Source organism: Taudactylus pleione, unplaced genomic scaffold, assembly GCF_031769625.1.
Source record: "Taudactylus pleione unplaced genomic scaffold, aTauple2 ptg000445l, whole genome shotgun sequence".
Lineage (NCBI taxonomy): Eukaryota > Metazoa > Chordata > Amphibia > Anura > Myobatrachidae > Taudactylus > Taudactylus pleione.
The window spans coordinates 365,729-382,036 of NW_028284847.1; the positions used below are offsets into that span (position 1 = coordinate 365,729).

The 16,308-nt window shown below is 49.0% G+C and overlaps 2 protein-coding genes across 7 annotated transcripts in view; both read left to right on the forward strand.

Annotated features, from left to right (window-relative positions):
* The window catches only part of LOC148505654 (uncharacterized), a 27,433-nt gene extending 13,344 nt beyond the window's left edge, over window positions 1-14,089 (forward strand). For 5 of the 6 annotated variants that reach the window (XM_088447922.1, XM_088447923.1, XM_088447919.1 and 2 more), the window contains 2 exons: window positions 9,736-9,933; window positions 12,009-14,088. In XM_088447922.1, coding sequence (XP_088304048.1) covers window positions 9,736-9,933; window positions 12,009-13,000 — 1,190 coding nt within the window. In that variant the 3' untranslated portion in view covers window positions 13,001-14,088. Of the gene's footprint in view, window positions 1-9,735; window positions 9,934-12,008 lie in introns of all 6 variants that reach the window. The other variant, XM_088447920.1, reaches the window with a different exon arrangement.
* Window positions 13,719-16,308, forward strand: LOC148505655 (uncharacterized). Its single transcript, XM_088447899.1, has 2 exons — window positions 13,719-13,743; window positions 15,035-16,308. The coding sequence occupies exons 1-2, from the start codon at window positions 13,719-13,721 to the stop codon at window positions 15,931-15,933; spliced, it is 924 nt and encodes a 307-aa protein (XP_088304025.1). The 3' UTR covers window positions 15,934-16,308.

Here is a 16,308-nt window from a genome sequence, read left to right on the forward strand (position 1 = left end):
CCTCCTCTGTCACTACAGCACTCTCTTATCCTACACCCTCCTGTCACTACAGCAATCTCTTATCCTACACCCTCCTGTCACTACAGCAATCTCTTATCCTACACCCTCCTCTGTCACTACAGCCATCTCTTATCCTACACCCTCCTCTGTCACTACAGCCATCTCTTATCCTACACCCTCCTCTATCACTACAGCCATCTCTTATCCTACACCCTCCTCTGTCACTACAGCCATCTCTTATCCTACACCCTCCTCTGTCACTACAGCACTCTCTTATCCTACACCCTCCTCTTTCACTACAGCACTCTCTTATCCTACTCCCTCCTCTGTCACTACAGCACTCTCTTATCCTACACCCTCCTCTGTCACTACAGCCATCTCTTATCCTACACCCTCCTCTGTCACTACAGCCATCTCTTATCCTACACCCTCCTCTGTCACTACAGCCATCTCTTATCCTACACCCTCCTCTGTCACTACAGCCATCTCTTATCCTACACCCTCCTCTGTCACTACAGCAATCTCTTATCCTACACCCTCCTCTGTCACTACAGCACTCTCTTATCCTACACCCTCCTGTCACTACAGCCATCTCTTATCCTACACCCTCCTCTATCACTACAGCCATCTCTTATCCTACACCCTCCTCTGTCACTACAGCCATCTCTTATCCTACATCCTCCTCTGTCACTACAGCAATCTCTTATCCTACACCCTCCTCTTTCACTACAGCACTCTCTTATCCTACTCCCTCCTCTGTCACTACAGCACTCTCTTATCCTACACCCTCCTCTGTCACTACAGCCATCTCTTATCCTACACCCTCCTCTGTCACTACAGCCATCTCTTATCCTACACCCTCCTCTGTCACTACAGCCATCTCTTATCCTACACCCTCCTCTGTCACTACAGCCATCTCTTATCCTACATCCTCCTCTGTCACTACAGCAATCTCTTATCCTACACCCTCCTCTGTCACTACAGCCATCTCTTATCCTACACCCTCCTCTGTCACTACAGCACTCTCTTATCCTACACCCTCCTCTGTCACTACAGCCATCTCTTATCCTACACCCTCCTCTGTCACTACAGCACTCTCTTATCCTACACCCTCCTCTGTCACTACAGCCATCTCTTATCCTACACCCTCCTCTGTCACTACAGCCATCTCTTATCCTACACCTTCCTCTGTCACTACAGCACTCTCTTATCCTACACCCTCCTCTGTCACTACAGCCATCTCTTATCCTACACCTTCCTCTGTCACTACAGCCATCTCTTATCCTACACCCTCCTCTGTCACTACAGCACTCTCTTATCCTACACCCTCCTCTGTCACTACAGTAATCTCTTATCCTACACCCTCCTCTGTCACTACTACAGCCATCTCTTATCCTACACCCTCCTCTGTCACTACAGCCATCTCTTATCCTACACCCTCCTCTGTCACTACAGCCATCTCTTATCCTACACCCTCCTCTGTCACTACAGCACTCTCTTATCCTACACCCTCCTGTCACTACAGCAATCTCTTATCCTACACCCTCCTCTGTCACTACAGCCATCTCTTATCCTACAATCTCCTCTGTCACTACAGCCATCTCTTATCCTACACCCTCCTCTGTCACTACAGCCATCTCTTATCCTACACCCTCCTCTGTCACTACAGCACTCTCTTATCCTACACCCTCCTCTTTCACTACAGCACTCTCTTATCCTACACCCTCCTCTGTCACTACAGCAATCTCCTATCCTACACCCTCCTCTTTCACTACAGCCATCTCTTATCCTACACCCTCCTCTGTCACTACAGCCATCTCTTATCCTACACCCTCCTCTGTCACTACAGCCATCTCTTATCCTACACCCTCCTCTGTCACTACAGCAATCTCTTATCCTACACCCTCCTCTGTCACTACAGCACTCTCTTATCCTACACCCTCCTCTGTCACTACAGCCATCTCTTATCCTACACCCTCCTCTTTCACTACAGCAATCTCTTATCCTACACCCTCCTCTGTCACTACAGCAATCTCTTATCCTACACCCTCCTCTTTCACTACAGCAATCTCTTATCCTACACCCTCCTCTGTCACTACAGCACTCTCTTATCCTACACCCTCCTCTTTCACTACAGCAATCTCTTATCCTACACCCTCCTCTGTCACTACAGCACTCTCTTATCCTACACCCTCCTCTGTCACTGCAGCAATCTCCTATCCTACACCCTCCTCTGTCACTACAGCAATCTCTTATCCTACACCCTCCTCTTTCACTACAGCACTCTCTTATCCTACACCCTCCTCTTTCACTACAGCAATCTCTTATCCTACACCCTCCTCTGTCACTACAGCCATCTCTTATCCTACACCCTCCTCTGTCACTACAGCACTCTCTTATCCTACACCCTCCTCTGTCACTACAGCACTCTCTTATCCTACACCCTCCTCTGTCACTACAGCCATCTCTTATCCTACACCCTCCTCTGTCACTACAGCAATCTCTTATCCTACACCCTCCTCTGTCACTACAGCACTCTCTTATCCTACACCCTCCTCTGTCACTACAGCCATCTCTTATCCTACACCCTCCTCTGTCACTACAGCCATCTCTTATCCTACACCCTCCTCTGTCACTACAGCACTCTCTTATCCTACACCCTCCTCTTTCACTACAGCACTCTCTTATCCTACACCCTCCTCTGTCACTACAGCAATCTCCTATCCTACACCCTCCTCTTTCACTACAGCCATCTCTTATCCTACACCCTCCTCTGTCACTACAGCCATCTCTTATCCTACACCCTCCTCTGTCACTACAGCAATCTCTTATCCTACACCCTCCTCTGTCACTACAGCACTCTCTTATCCTACACCCTCCTCTGTCACTACAGCCATCTCTTATCCTACACCCTCCTCTTTCACTACAGCAATCTCTTATCCTACACCCTCCTCTGTCACTACAGCAATCTCTTATCCTACACCCTCCTCTGTCACTACAGCACTCTCTTATCCTACACCCTCCTCTGTCACTACAGCCCTCTCTTATCCTACACCCTCCTCTGTCACTACAGCCCTCTCTTATCCTACACCCTCCTCTGTCACTACAGCACTCTCTTATCCTACACCCTCCTCTGTCACTACAGCCCTCTCTTATCCTACACCCTCCTCTGTCACTACAGCCCTCTCTTATCCTACACCCTCCTCTGTCACTACAGCCATCTCTTATCCTACACCTTCCTCTGTCACTACAGCCATCTCTTATCCTACACCCTCCTCTGTCACTACAGCACTCTCTTATCCTACACCCTCCTCTGTCACTACAGTAATCTCTTATCCTACACCCTCCTCTGTCACTACTACAGCCATCTCTTATCCTACACCCTCCTCTGTCACTACAGCCATCTCTTATCCTACACCCTCCTCTGTCACTACAGCCATCTCTTATCCTACACCCTCCTCTGTCACTACAGCACTCTCTTATCCTACACCCTCCTGTCACTACAGCAATCTCTTATCCTACACCCTCCTGTCACTACAGCAATCTCTTATCCTACACCCTCCTCTGTCACTACAGCCATCTCTTATCCTACACCCTCCTCTGTCACTACAGCCATCTCTTATCCTACACCCTCCTCTATCACTACAGCCATCTCTTATCCTACACCCTCCTCTGTCACTACAGCCATCTCTTATCCTACACCCTCCTCTGTCACTACAGCACTCTCTTATCCTACACCCTCCTCTTTCACTACAGCACTCTCTTATCCTACTCCCTCCTCTGTCACTACAGCACTCTCTTATCCTACACCCTCCTCTGTCACTACAGCCATCTCTTATCCTACACCCTCCTCTGTCACTACAGCCATCTCTTATCCTACACCCTCCTCTGTCACTACAGCCATCTCTTATCCTACACCCTCCTCTGTCACTACAGCCATCTCTTATCCTACACCCTCCTCTGTCACTACAGCACTCTCTTATCCTACACCCTCCTGTCACTACAGCCATCTCTTATCCTACACCCTCCTCTATCACTACAGCCATCTCTTATCCTACACCCTCCTCTGTCACTACAGCCATCTCTTATCCTACATCCTCCTCTGTCACTACAGCAATCTCTTATCCTACACCCTCCTCTTTCACTACAGCACTCTCTTATCCTACTCCCTCCTCTGTCACTACAGCACTCTCTTATCCTACACCCTCCTCTGTCACTACAGCCATCTCTTATCCTACACCCTCCTCTGTCACTACAGCCATCTCTTATCCTACACCCTCCTCTGTCACTACAGCCATCTCTTATCCTACACCCTCCTCTGTCACTACAGCCATCTCTTATCCTACATCCTCCTCTGTCACTACAGCAATCTCTTATCCTACACCCTCCTCTGTCACTACAGCAATCTCTTATCCTACACCCTCCTCTGTCACTACAGCCATCTCTTATCCTACACCCTCCTCTGTCACTACAGCACTCTCTTATCCTACACCCTCCTCTGTCACTACAGCCATCTCTTATCCTACACCCTCCTCTGTCACTACAGCACTCTCTTATCCTACACCCTCCTCTGTCACTACAGCCATCTCTTATCCTACACCCTCCTCTGTCACTACAGCCATCTCTTATCCTACACCTTCCTCTGTCACTACAGCACTCTCTTATCCTACACCCTCCTCTGTCACTACAGCCATCTCTTATCCTACACCTTCCTCTGTCACTACAGCCATCTCTTATCCTACACCCTCCTCTGTCACTACAGCACTCTCTTATCCTACACCCTCCTCTGTCACTACAGTAATCTCTTATCCTACACCCTCCTCTGTCACTACTACAGCCATCTCTTATCCTACACCCTCCTCTGTCACTACAGCCATCTCTTATCCTACACCCTCCTCTGTCACTACAGCCATCTCTTATCCTACACCCTCCTCTGTCACTACAGCACTCTCTTATCCTACACCCTCCTGTCACTACAGCAATCTCTTATCCTACACCCTCCTCTGTCACTACAGCCATCTCTTATCCTACAATCTCCTCTGTCACTACAGCCATCTCTTATCCTACATCCTCCTCTGTCACTACAGCACTCTCTTATCCTACACCTTCCTCTGTCACTACAGCAATCTCTTATCCTACACCCTCCTCTGCCACTACAGCCATCTCTTATCCTACACCCTCCTCTGTCACTACAGCACTCTCTTATCCTACACCCTCCTCTTTCACTACAGCACTCTCTTATCCTTCACCCTCCTCTGTCACTACAGCCATCTCTTATCCTACACCCTCCTCTGTCACTACAGCACTCTCTTATCCTACACCCTCCTCTTTCACTACAGCACTCTCTTATCCTACTCCCTCCTCTGTCACTACAGCACTCTCTTATCCTACACCCTCCTCTGTCACTACAGCCATCTCTTATCCTACACCCTCCTCTGTCACTACAGCCATCTCTTATCCTACACCCTCCTCTGTCACTACAGCCATCTCTTATCCTACATCCTCCTCTGTCACTACAGCACTCTCTTATCCTACACCCTCCTCTGTCACTACAGCCATCTCTTATCCTACACCCTCCTCTGTCACTACAGCACTCTCTTATCCTACACCCTCCTCTGTCACTACAGCCATCTCTTATCCTACACCCTCCTCTGTCACTACAGCCATCTCTTATCCTACACCTTCCTCTGTCACTACAGCCATCTCTTATCCTACACCCTCCTCTGTCACTACAGCCATCTCTTATCCTACACCCTCCTCTGTCACTACAGCCATCTCTTATCCTACACCCTCCTCTGTCACTACAGCCATCTCTTATCCTACACCTTCCTCTGTCACTACAGCACTCTCTTATCCTACACCCTCCTGTCACTACAGCAATCTCTTATCCTACACCCTCCTGTCACTACAGCAATCTCTTATCCTACACCCTCCTCTGTCACTACAGCCATCTCTTATCCTACACCCTCCTCTATCACTACAGCCATCTCTTATCCTACACCCTCCTCTGTCACTACAGCCATCTCTTATCCTACACCCTCCTCTGTCACTACAGCACTCTCTTATCCTACACCCTCCTCTTTCACTACAGCACTCTCTTATCCTACTCCCTCCTCTGTCACTACAGCACTCTCTTATCCTACACCCTCCTCTGTCACTACAGCCATCTCTTATCCTACACCCTCCTCTGTCACTACAGCCATCTCTTATCCTACACCCTACTCTGTCACTACAGCCATCTCTTATCCTACACCCTCCTCTGTCACTACAGCCATCTCTTATCCTACACCCTCCTCTGTCACTACAGCAATCTCTTATCCTACACCCTCCTGTCACTACAGCACTCTCTTATCCTACACCCTCCTGTCACTACAGCCATCTCTTATCCTACACCCTCCTCTATCACTACAGCCATCTCTTATCCTACACCCTCCTCTGTCACTACAGCCATCTCTTATCCTACATCCTCCTCTGTCACTACAGCAATCTCTTATCCTACACCCTCCTCTTTCACTACAGCACTCTCTTATCCTACTCCCTCCTCTGTCACTACAGCACTCTCTTATCCTACACCCTCCTCTGTCACTACAGCCATCTCTTATCCTACACCCTCCTCTGTCACTACAGCCATCTCTTATCCTACACCCTCCTCTGTCACTACAGCACTCTCTTATCCTACACCCTCCTCTGTCACTACAGCAATCTCTTATCCTACACCCTCCTCTGTCACTACAGCACTCTCTTATCCTACACCCTCCTCTGTCACTACAGCCCTCTCTTATCCTACACCCTCCTCTTTCACTACAGCAATCTCTTATCCTACACCCTCCTCTGTCACTGCAGCAATCTCCTATCCTACACCCTCCTCTGTCACTACAGCAATCTCTTATCCTACACCCTCCTCTTTCACTACAGCACTCTCTTATCCTACACCCTCCTCTTTCACTACAGCAATCTCTTATCCTACACCCTCCTCTGTCACTACAGCCATCTCTTATCCTACACCCTCCTCTGTCACTACAGCCATCTCTTATCCTACACCCTCCTCTGTCACTACAGCCATCTCTTATCCTACACCCTCCTCTTTCACTACAGCCATCTCTTATCCTACATCCTCCTCTGTCACTACAGCAATCTCTTATCCTACACCCTCCTCTTTCACTACAGCACTCTCTTATCCTACTCCCTCCTCTGTCACTACAGCACTCTCTTATCCTACACCCTCCTCTGTCACTACAGCCATCTCTTATCCTACACCCTCCTCTGTCACTACAGCCATCTCTTATCCTACACCCTCCTCTGTCACTACAGCCATCTCTTATCCTACACCCTCCTCTGTCACTACAGCCATCTCTTATCCTACACCCTCCTCTGTCACTACAGCAATCTCTTATCCTACACCCTCCTCTGTCACTGCAGCAATCTCCTATCCTACACCCTCCTCTGTCACTACAGCAATCTCTTATCCTACACCCTCCTCTTTCACTACAGCACTCTCTTATCCTACACCCTCCTCTGTCACTACAGCAATCTCTTATCCTACACCCTCCTCTGTCACTACAGCCATCTCTTATCCTACACCCTCCTCTGTCACTACAGCAATCTCTTATCCTACACCCTCCTCTGTCACTACAGCACTCTCTTATCCTACACCCTCCTCTGTCACTACAGCCATCTCTTATCCTACACCCTCCTCTGTCACTACAGCCATCTCTTATCCTACACCCTCCTCTGTCACTACAGCACTCTCTTATCCTACACCCTCCTCTTTCACTACAGCACTCTCTTATCCTACACCCTCCTCTGTCACTACAGCAATCTCCTATCCTACACCCTCCTCTTTCACTACAGCAATCTCTTATCCTACACCCTCCTCTGTCACTACAGCCATCTCTTATCCTACACCCTCCTCTGTCACTACAGCCATCTCTTATCCTACACCCTCCTCTGTCACTACAGCAATCTCTTATCCTACACCCTCCTCTGTCACTACAGCACTCTCTTATCCTACACCCTCCTCTGTCACTACAGCCATCTCTTATCCTACACCCTCCTCTTTCACTACAGCAATCTCTTATCCTACACCCTCCTCTGTCACTACAGCAATCTCTTATCCTACACCCTCCTCTGTCACTACAGCACTCTCTTATCCTACACCCTCCTCTGTCACTACAGCACTCTCTTATCCTACACCCTCCTCTGTCACTACAGCCCTCTCTTATCCTACACCCTCCTCTGTCACTACAGCCCTCTCTTATCCTACACCCTCCTCTGTCACTACAGCACTCTCTTATCCTACACCCTCCTCTGTCACTACAGCCCTCTCTTATCCTACACCCTCCTCTGTCACTACAGCCCTCTCTTATCCTACACCCTCCTCTGTCACTACAGCCCTCTCTTATCCTACACCCTCCTCTGTCACTACAGCCCTCTCTTATCCTACACCTTCCTCTGTCACTACAGCCATCTCTTATCCTACACCCTCCTCTGTTCTTATCCTACACCCTCCTCTGTCACTACAGCCATCTCTTTTCCTACACCCTCCTCTGTCACTACAGCAATCTTTTATCCTACACCCTCCTGTTTCACTACAGCACTCTCTTATCCTACACCCTCCTCTGTCACTACAGCAATCTCTTATCCTACACCCTCCTCTGTCACTACAGCAATCTCTTATCCTACACCCTCCTCTTTCACTACAGCACTCTCTTATCCTACACCCTCCTCTGTCACTACAGCACTCTCTTATCCTACACCCTCCTCTGTCACTACAGCCATCTCTTATCCTACACCCTCCTCTGTCACTACAGCCATCTCTTATCCTACACCCTCCTCTTTCACTACAGCACTCTCTTATCCTACACCCTCCTCTGTCACTACAGCAATCTCTTATCCTACACCCTCCTCTGTCACTACAGCCATCTCTTATCCTACACCCTCCTCTTTCACTACAGCACTCTCTTATCCTACACCCTCCTCTGTCACTACAGCACTCTCTTATCCTACACCCTCCTCTGTCACTACAGCACTCTTATCCTACACCCTCCTCTGTTACTACAGCACTCTCTTATCCTACACCCTCCTCTGTCACTACAGCATCTCTTATCCTACACCCTCCTCTGTCACTACAGCACTCTCTTATCCTACACCCTCCTCTGTCACTACAGCCATCTCTTATCCTACACCCTCCTCTGTCACTACAGCACTCTCTTATCCTACACCCTCCTCTGTCACTACAGCACTCTCTTATCCTACACCCTCCTCTGTCACTACAGCAATCTCTTATCCTACACCCTCCTCTGTCACTACAGCCATCTCTTATCCTACACCCTCCTCTTTCACTACAGCACTCTCTTATCCTACACCCTCCTCTGTCACTACAGCACTCTCTTATCCTACACCCTCCTCTGTCACTACAGCCATCTCTTATCCTACACCCTCCTCTTTCACTACAGCACTCTCTTATCCTACACCCTCCTCTGTCACTACAGCACTCTCTTATCCCACACCCTCCTCTGTCACTACAGCACTCTTATCCTACACCCTCCTCTGTTACTACAGCACTCTCTTATCCTACACCCTCCTCTGTCACTACAGCATCTCTTATCCTACACCCTCCTCTGTCACTACAGCACTCTCTTATCCTACACCCTCCTCTGTCACTACAGCCATCTCTTATCCTACACCCTCCTCTGTCACTACTGCAATCTCTTATCCTACACCCCCCTCTTTCAGCACAAACCAATGAGGACAAAGCATCCACTGTGATGTCACCAGGGCCCCCCCAGGAGTTTTGCTTGTACCGACCTGCGGAGAAAGCACCCGAAGTCAACCGTCAAAGCCCACTGCAACAAGTAAGCGTTTGCCAGCCTACGTCGCAGCCTATCACCTGCCTTCAGGACCATGGACGTGGAAGCATATTTTCCCACCCAGGTAATTATGTGAATAAAGAATGCTTAAGCTTATTAACATAACATAACGACAGAAAGGTATAGTGGTTGTAACACACGGGGAACAAGATTACAGTACAATACCTTGAGGTATACGCTGCTTAGTAACTAGGCCTCTCTCCCATCGCTGCTGGCACAGCAGCAGTCCCACTTCACTATCATCATGCTATCGGCGAGCAAGGTCCACAGGACCTGTAGGGGATTAGGATGAAGGAAGTAGATCGCGGGTCCTCGTGGTCCCTTTTTCTGTAACCTTTGCCTCTCAGTCAGTCCAGCAGGAGCTGGAACCCCTCACCAGTCCTGACATCTAGCTTTGTGACCCTTTATGATCTCTTTGAAAAATTACATGGTCTCTCTGCTGCTTTTGGGCATTTGCCTATATTTGGTTACCAGATGGTGGTGCTTATCTTTCTAGGGCAGCAGTGTATGTCAGGCCCTGCCATCTTCTTCTAGAGAGCCCCTGGCGATGGTTTAACGTTGCCTGTAGATGCCGGGTTCATGCAATATATCTCCAGAGGTCCTATTTGCTGGAGATGAAACAAGTGAGGCCATTCTGAGAGGTTTAGCTTCAGCATTGGTGGTCTCCAGATAGCTGGTACTTTCCACAGAGTCTGAGCATTTTTTTGGGGGGAGCATAGTCTGGCTTACTACAGGGGCACAAGATGTCACATTAAAAGAGCAGATGGCATCTGTGTCAGTTTTGGCAGGGTCAGTCTTGCCCCAGGTTGGCTACAGCTTACAGATACAGTGATGGTAGAAACACGGAGACTCAGTTGAACAAACATTGTACGTAACATAAACATATAGTAAATCATAAGTGAGTCGCGATGGGCTGTATCTTTTTCGAACGTGCTCGGTACCCTGCAAAATGCAAGTTATTCCCATAATAACATTTTATACATTCAAGAGTAGGAGTTAAATTTATGAAACATCTATTTAATTTGACCTAAAATCGATCTAAGGGCCGTATTCAATTAGTGGTGAAAACTGACGTTTTGTCGGCTAAATTTTCGCAAAAAAAACAAGCGAAAACAGCAACAGGCGAAAAAAAACTGGAGAAAAGTTTTCTCCATCACAGACCAGAAGAAAAAAATGCAAAATCCCTATTTTTGGCTAAAAATGTGGGGATTTCTTTCAGAACCCTTTGGACTCTAAGTTCCCTCCCCCCTTTAGAGATAAATTACCAGAAACAAAATCGTAAGTTGCGTACTTTAGCGAAAAACAGACGCGCAATTTTGGGCGAAAAAAAAAAAGTTGAAAAATTATAGAAAGCTATTTTTTTTTACAGGAAATTACTGTTCCACGTAAATTGGGGGTACATTAAAATGGTGCAAGTATATTTTTGTTTTGTAAAATGGAATTTTAAAAACCGTTAAAAAACCGCCTGCTGCGACTGCGTGCGATGTTTAAAACACTTGAAGCATCAGACCCAATGGGCCAAATGTTATAGGGTGAGAGTTTCGAAAATGTGAGAGTTTTTTTTCGCCTGTTTTTTGGCGAAAATATAGCCCTTTTTTTCCGTAAAACTGCAGTTTTCACTGCTAATTGAATACGACCCAAAATCGATCAACATCAATGGACTTTCTGACTGCAAAATCCATATATTTATCATCCATATAGTTTTAACTTCGTCGAAACCCTGTGGATGATAAATATGCAGATTTTGCAGTTTGAAAGCCCATCGATGTTGATCGATTTTAAAAAGACGTTTAGTAAATTTCTCCCTATATGTAATTGTAAAAATGTTTCGACTGACTGAATTCTACATATATTTCAGTCGTATTGAGTACATATTCGGTTACTGGAATATGTTCATTGTCCTAGACGTATTTATAATGAGTGCAGGGCGTGTGGTGGCAGAAATCACCGGCAACATGGCGGCAGACACCAAGTTCTTGAAGACCAGCGCATACACAGTGCTAGAGTCTTCCCTTGCAGGTGCGAGTGGGGGAAGAGGGGCCATACAGAGAATGCACACGGGCCCCCTCCTCTTACACCGCCCCTGCTCATTGTAAAAATATAAACATTTATATTTACGTACATTTATCTTCTCTCCAGCAGACGGACACAGCAGCAGGAACGCTTCGCAGGGACATTTCATTCCATCTACAGATTGTAAAACAGACGATAACGACATCCGACAAATCCCATTGGGCGAAAACGCCATTGCTACAATTATACATCCGCTACATCACAGTGTAGGATTATCACCTGAATCCTCTACACGTGGCAGATTCTTTCCTGACAACTCAGACTTTCCACGTATTACGTCTCCTAGAAGTGATCGAATGTTTGCGTATTCTAATTATGATGAGCGCTTCACCCGTCACCCACATCTTATCTCACAGCAGAGAACTCAGACACTCCAGGCTCAATTTCCATGCTACGAATGCGGAAAGTTGTTTCCAAACCCATCAAGTTTGGCCGAACACTGGGTAATGCACACCGGCGCCCAGCAGCACCTATGCTCTGAGTGTGGGAAATGGTTTGCGAGTAGGTCAGAGTTTTTCGCCCACCAGAGAATGCACGACTACGAGAGGCCATTTTCCTGCTCAGAGTGCGGCAAATGCTTCACGCAGAAGGCGGAGCTGGTGAGGCACCGGCGATATCACACGGGGGAGAAGCTGTTCTCGTGCCACGAGTGCGGGAAGTGTTTTATAAAGAAGTCCGATTTCGTTAGACACCGGAGGTACCACACGGGCGAGAAGCCGTTCTCGTGCTACGAATGCGGGAAGTGCTTTTCGCAAAAGGCCGATTTCGTCAGGCATCAGCGAATTCACACGGGGGAGAAGCCCTTTCCCTGCTCCGAGTGCGGGAAGTGTTTCACGCTGAAAGCCAATCTCCTTCTCCACCAGAGAATTCACACGGGCGAGAAGCCCTTTTCTTGCGCGGAATGCGGCAAATGTTTCGCCCAGAAATCCTACCTCGTCATTCATCAGAAGACTCACACGGGCGAGAAGCCGTATTCCTGCTCCGGCTGCGGGAAATGTTTTACGCAGAAGTCCAGTCTGGCCAGACATGACAGGATCTACAAACATTCGCAGAAATAACGAACTGCCGCCATATGTGTCCGTGGGAGAGTGTTTGACCGGATACACTACATTTTCACGATACATAAATACGTCACAGCTGTTTTGGGTGACTGATTATTTATACTGATCTTAAGGGTTTGCGTTGCACTGCGTATTATTTTTATACTTGTCTTCTGTTTTTATGGTTTACTTTTTGACTGTAGAGTCATCTGTCATTAACTTCAACATTACGGGGACTGATTCTGTGGCAGATGCATGCGCAGTTGGGATTTTACGCATCTTTGCGTATCTCCGTCCTACCCTCAATCGGACAGAACCTGGACGGATTGGGCGTTACGGGATGGGAACTGGGCGGTGACAATGTGATCGCACGGAACCTCCCCTGACTTGCGTCATGGGCGTGTATCTAAAGATCCGTGCGTATGGGGAAGGGGAGCCTGTTTCAGACTGATCTCCTGCACGTAGCATGGGTCTGGTGCAAGTGCTAGTGATGACGGCTTTCCGCTTGCAGACGCACGATCCCCCGAATGGAGTCTCGCATTAGCGTGTGGTAGTAAGTCTGGCCACCCCCAACTGCAGCCACTTTGCATGTGAGCCAGGACCAGTGCTTGTGATATTTATCCTGCTGAATTAAGCTGGGTACACACCTGGATGACCACATGAAGCGATTTAACGATATATCATATAGCCGTACACACTGGACGATCGGCTGTACGATGGTGCAATATATCGTTACATGTCTAATGTTACTATACCTCATGGTCAGTGCCATCATCCAATATGATGTGCAGATGCGACCACCCGATTCAGGGTACACACTATGCAATGCTTGTTGCGGACGATATTTCTTATAGTCTGTACCCAGGTAGAGCGACACCATTGTATGGATTTCCTGTGTTCATGTCTTTAAATAAACATGAAAAATGAAGTGTTTCAGAAATGATAACACTTAACAATAATATTTAGAAAGAGTGGATTGAAAAGGAAATGGTAGTATATGTGCCAGGTGTACGTCAGGAGGGAACGGTAGTCTATGCGCCAGGTGTACGTCAGGAGGGAACGGTAGTGTATGCGCCAGGTGTACGTCAGGAGGGAACGGTAGTGTATGCGCCAGGTGTACGTCAGGAGGGAACGGTAGTGTATGTGCCAGGTGTACGTCAGGAGGGAACGGTAGTCTATGCGCCAGGTGTACGTCAGGAGGGAACGGTAGTGTATATGTGCCAGGTTTACGTCAGGAGGGAACGGTAGTGTACGTGCCAGGTGTACGTCAGGAGGGAACGGTAGTCTATGCACCAGGTGTACGTCAGGAGGGAACGGTAGTCTATGCGCCAGGTGTACGTCAGGAGGGAACGGTAGTCTATGCGCCAGGTGTACGTCAGGAGGAAACGGTAGTCTATGCGCCAGGTGTACGTCAGGAGGGAACGGTAATCTATGCGCCAGGTGTACGTCGGGAGGGAACGGTAATCTATGCGCCAGGTGTACGTCGGGAGGGAACGGTAGTCTATGCGCCAGGTGTACGTCGGGAGGGAACGGTAGTCTATGCGCCAGGTGTACGTCGGGAGGGAACGGTAGTCTATGCGCCAGGTGTACGTCGGGAGGGAACGGTAGTCTATGCGCCAGGTGTACGTCAGGAGGAAACCGTAGTCTATGCGCCAGGTGTACGTCAGGAGGGAACCGTAGTCTATGCGCCAGGTGTACGTCAGGAGGGAACGGTAGTCTATGCGCCAGGTGTACGTCAGGAGGGAACGGTAGTCTATGCGCCAGGTGTACGTCAGGAGGAAACCGTAGTCTATGCGCCGGGTGTACGTCAGGAGGGAACGGTAATCTATGCGCCGGGTGTACGTCAGGAGGAAACCGTAGTCTATGCGCCGGGTGTACGTCAGGAGGGAACGGTAGTCTATGCGCCGGGTGTACGTCAGGAGGGAACGGTAGTCTATGCGCCGGGTGTACGTCAGGAGGGAACGGTAGTCTATGCGCCAGGTGTACGTCAGGAGGGAACGGTAGTCTATGCGCCAGGTGTACGTCAGGAGGAAACGGTAGTCTATGCTCCAGGTGTACGTCAGGAGGGAACGGTAGTCTATGCGCCAGGTGTACGTCAGGAGGGAACGGTAGTCTATGCTCCAGGTGTACGTCAGGAGGGAACGGTAGTCTATGCTCCAGGTGTACGTCAGGAGGGAACGGTAGTCTATGCTCCAGGTATACGTCAGGAGGGAACGGTAGTCTATGCGCCAGGTGTACGTCAGGAGGAAACGGTAGTCTATGCGCCAGGTGTACGTCAGGAGGAAACGGTAGTCTATGTGCCAGGTGTACGTCAGGAGGGAACGGTAGTCTATGCGCAGGAGGGAACGGTAGTCTATGCGCCAGGTGTACGTCAGGAGGAAAAGGTAATCTATGCGCCGGATGTACGTCAGGAGGAAACGGTAGTCTATGCGCCAGGTGTACGTCAGGAGGGAACGGTAATCTATGCGCCAGGTGTACGTCAGGAGGGAACGGTAGTCTATGCGCCAGGTGTACGTCAGGAGGGAACGGTAGTCTATGCGCCAGGTGTACGTCAGGAGGAAACGGTAGGCTATGCTCCAGGTGTACGTCAGGAGGGAACGGTAGTCTATGCGCCAGGTGTACGTCAGGAGGGAACGGTAGTCTATGCTCCAGGTGTACGTCAGGAGGGAACGGTAGTCTATGCTCCAGGTGTACGTCAGGAGGGAACGGTAGTCTATGCGCCAGGTGTACGTCAGGAGGGAACGGTAGTCTATGCGCCAGGTGTACGTCAGGAGGAAACGGTAGTCTATGCACAAGGTGTACGTCAGGAGGGAACGGTAGTCTATGCGCCAGGTGTACGTCAGGAGGGAACGGTAGTCTATGCACCAGGTGTACGTCAGGAGGGAACGGTAGTCTATGCGCCAGGTGTACGTCAGGAGGAAACGGTACAAATATTAATAGGCAAAAAATAAATAAAAACGAATTTATGAACCAAAATCACGATTGTTAGCTCCGCGCCTGCTTTTAGCCGAGCATACACTTCTGCGAGCGTTTCAGTGCCGTACGCTTCTTCTTGGTCACGGCGGGGGGGGGGGGGGGTATCTGGGTGGCCAAGGGACTTCACCAGGTAGGCTGGGCTTAGTGAGGGCGTGTTATCGGAATAGCGCGCTAGGCTGACCTGTGCGTTCGCAGAGATCCATCTGATTTCAGGAGGCACTTTTAGGGGACCCTCGAGTATTACGATTACGGCTGTTGGCGAGATCAGATGAGGTTCCCCCAAATCGGAAGCTGCAGCTGTTTTCTTTGGCTATGCATCTCCCCCCCCCATTTTGTAGCAGAAGCGCGGT

What these genes read in the sequence shown, in the direction of transcription:
- LOC148505655 (XM_088447899.1), top strand. Translation starts at nt 13,719, where the DNA reads ATGTCTAATGTTACTATACCTCATG. An exon ending in TAATGTTACTATACCTCATG is followed by an intron (nt 13,744 to 15,034) that starts GTCAGTGCCATC and finishes TCTATGCTCCAG; the next exon opens with GTGTACGTCAGGAGGGAACG.